This window comes from Larimichthys crocea, unplaced genomic scaffold (genome assembly GCF_000972845.2).
Source record: "Larimichthys crocea isolate SSNF unplaced genomic scaffold, L_crocea_2.0 scaffold43307, whole genome shotgun sequence".
Lineage (NCBI taxonomy): Eukaryota > Metazoa > Chordata > Actinopteri > Sciaenidae > Larimichthys > Larimichthys crocea.
This window is the reverse complement of record NW_020855636.1, coordinates 1-1,062: the sequence shown is the minus strand read 5'-3', so window position 1 is coordinate 1,062 and position 1,062 is coordinate 1. Positions and strand designations below refer to the sequence as shown.

Sequence of the window (1,062 nt, the reverse complement as noted above, 5' to 3'; positions counted from 1 at the left end):
TTGATCATTAACATTCATGTAACACTAGATCTGCGTTTGCTTGCCTGGGCAGCCAATGTATATGCAGAAGCAAGGATTAAAGCTCTGCTGTTCAGTTATGTCAGTTTTTGTTTTCCTTTTACTTATAAGTTATCATATACGGAAATGTAAAAAAGATTTATAGTTATATAAAAGTATAGATAAAGTATATACATATATATACATTGTTCACCTCTGCTTCTGCATATATACTGTAAATTATTCGCTGCTTCTGCATACATATTTTTGTGTGTGTGTGTTTATTTTTCAGAGCCGCATTATCAAATGCCAAATATTAGTGTGTCGGCCTCCTCCCCCTCTGATGACAAAAGCGAGGCTTCCTTCTCCTGCTTTGCTAAAGATTTTTCACCAAAAGATCACAAACTGACATGGCTGAAAGATAATGCGGACATCACCAACAAAATATACGAGGTCACAACACCTGTTCAGGGAAGAGAGGAGAACGGATATACTGTATACAGTGCAGCAAGTTTTCTCAGTGTACCGTCCGATGGCTTGAATAAGGACACTCGGTTTACATGTCTGTTTGAGGGGAAAGGTGAAGGCGGCATTAAAACATACGTGAATGAATCTGTGACCTACGGTTGTCCAAGTGAGTAAAAAATTTACAAAAAAACATATTTGTAAGTTATAATTTAACTCCCATGGTTTTGCAGTCATTTCTGTGCAATAATTGTTCATTATGTATTTATGCAGCAATATCATGTTCTGGAGGAGATGTGGACATAACTATCATCGGCCCTACAAATCAGGACATGTTTATTAGCGGAAACGGAAAGATACATTGTCAAGTCCAAGAAAACAAACCATCTGTTACGAGTGTTTTGTGGCAGGACGAGAATGGACACACCTTGATTGAGTACTCAAAGTCCACCGATAATGGAAAAAAAGTAATAAATCTTGCACTTGACATCACATATAATGAATGGAACCAGGGGATCAAGCGCTACTGTGTTGTTGAACACTCAGAGTGGCTTGAGCCAGTCAAGAAAATCTACGAAAGGAGTATTGGTAAGAAAACTA

The 1,062-nt window shown here is 37.8% G+C and overlaps 1 gene segment (V, D, J or C); it reads left to right on the top strand.

The window, feature by feature from the left end:
* Positions 1–260: 260 nt before the first annotated feature.
* On the top strand, positions 261–1,059 carry LOC113745086 (Ig mu chain C region secreted form-like; the record flags this gene model as incomplete). The annotated part of the segment is given in 2 exon segments: positions 261–631; positions 736–1,059. Coding segments are annotated over 2 exon segments (652 nt in total), but the record flags the coding sequence as incomplete, so codon positions are not given.
* Positions 1,060–1,062: the final 3 nt, after the last annotated feature.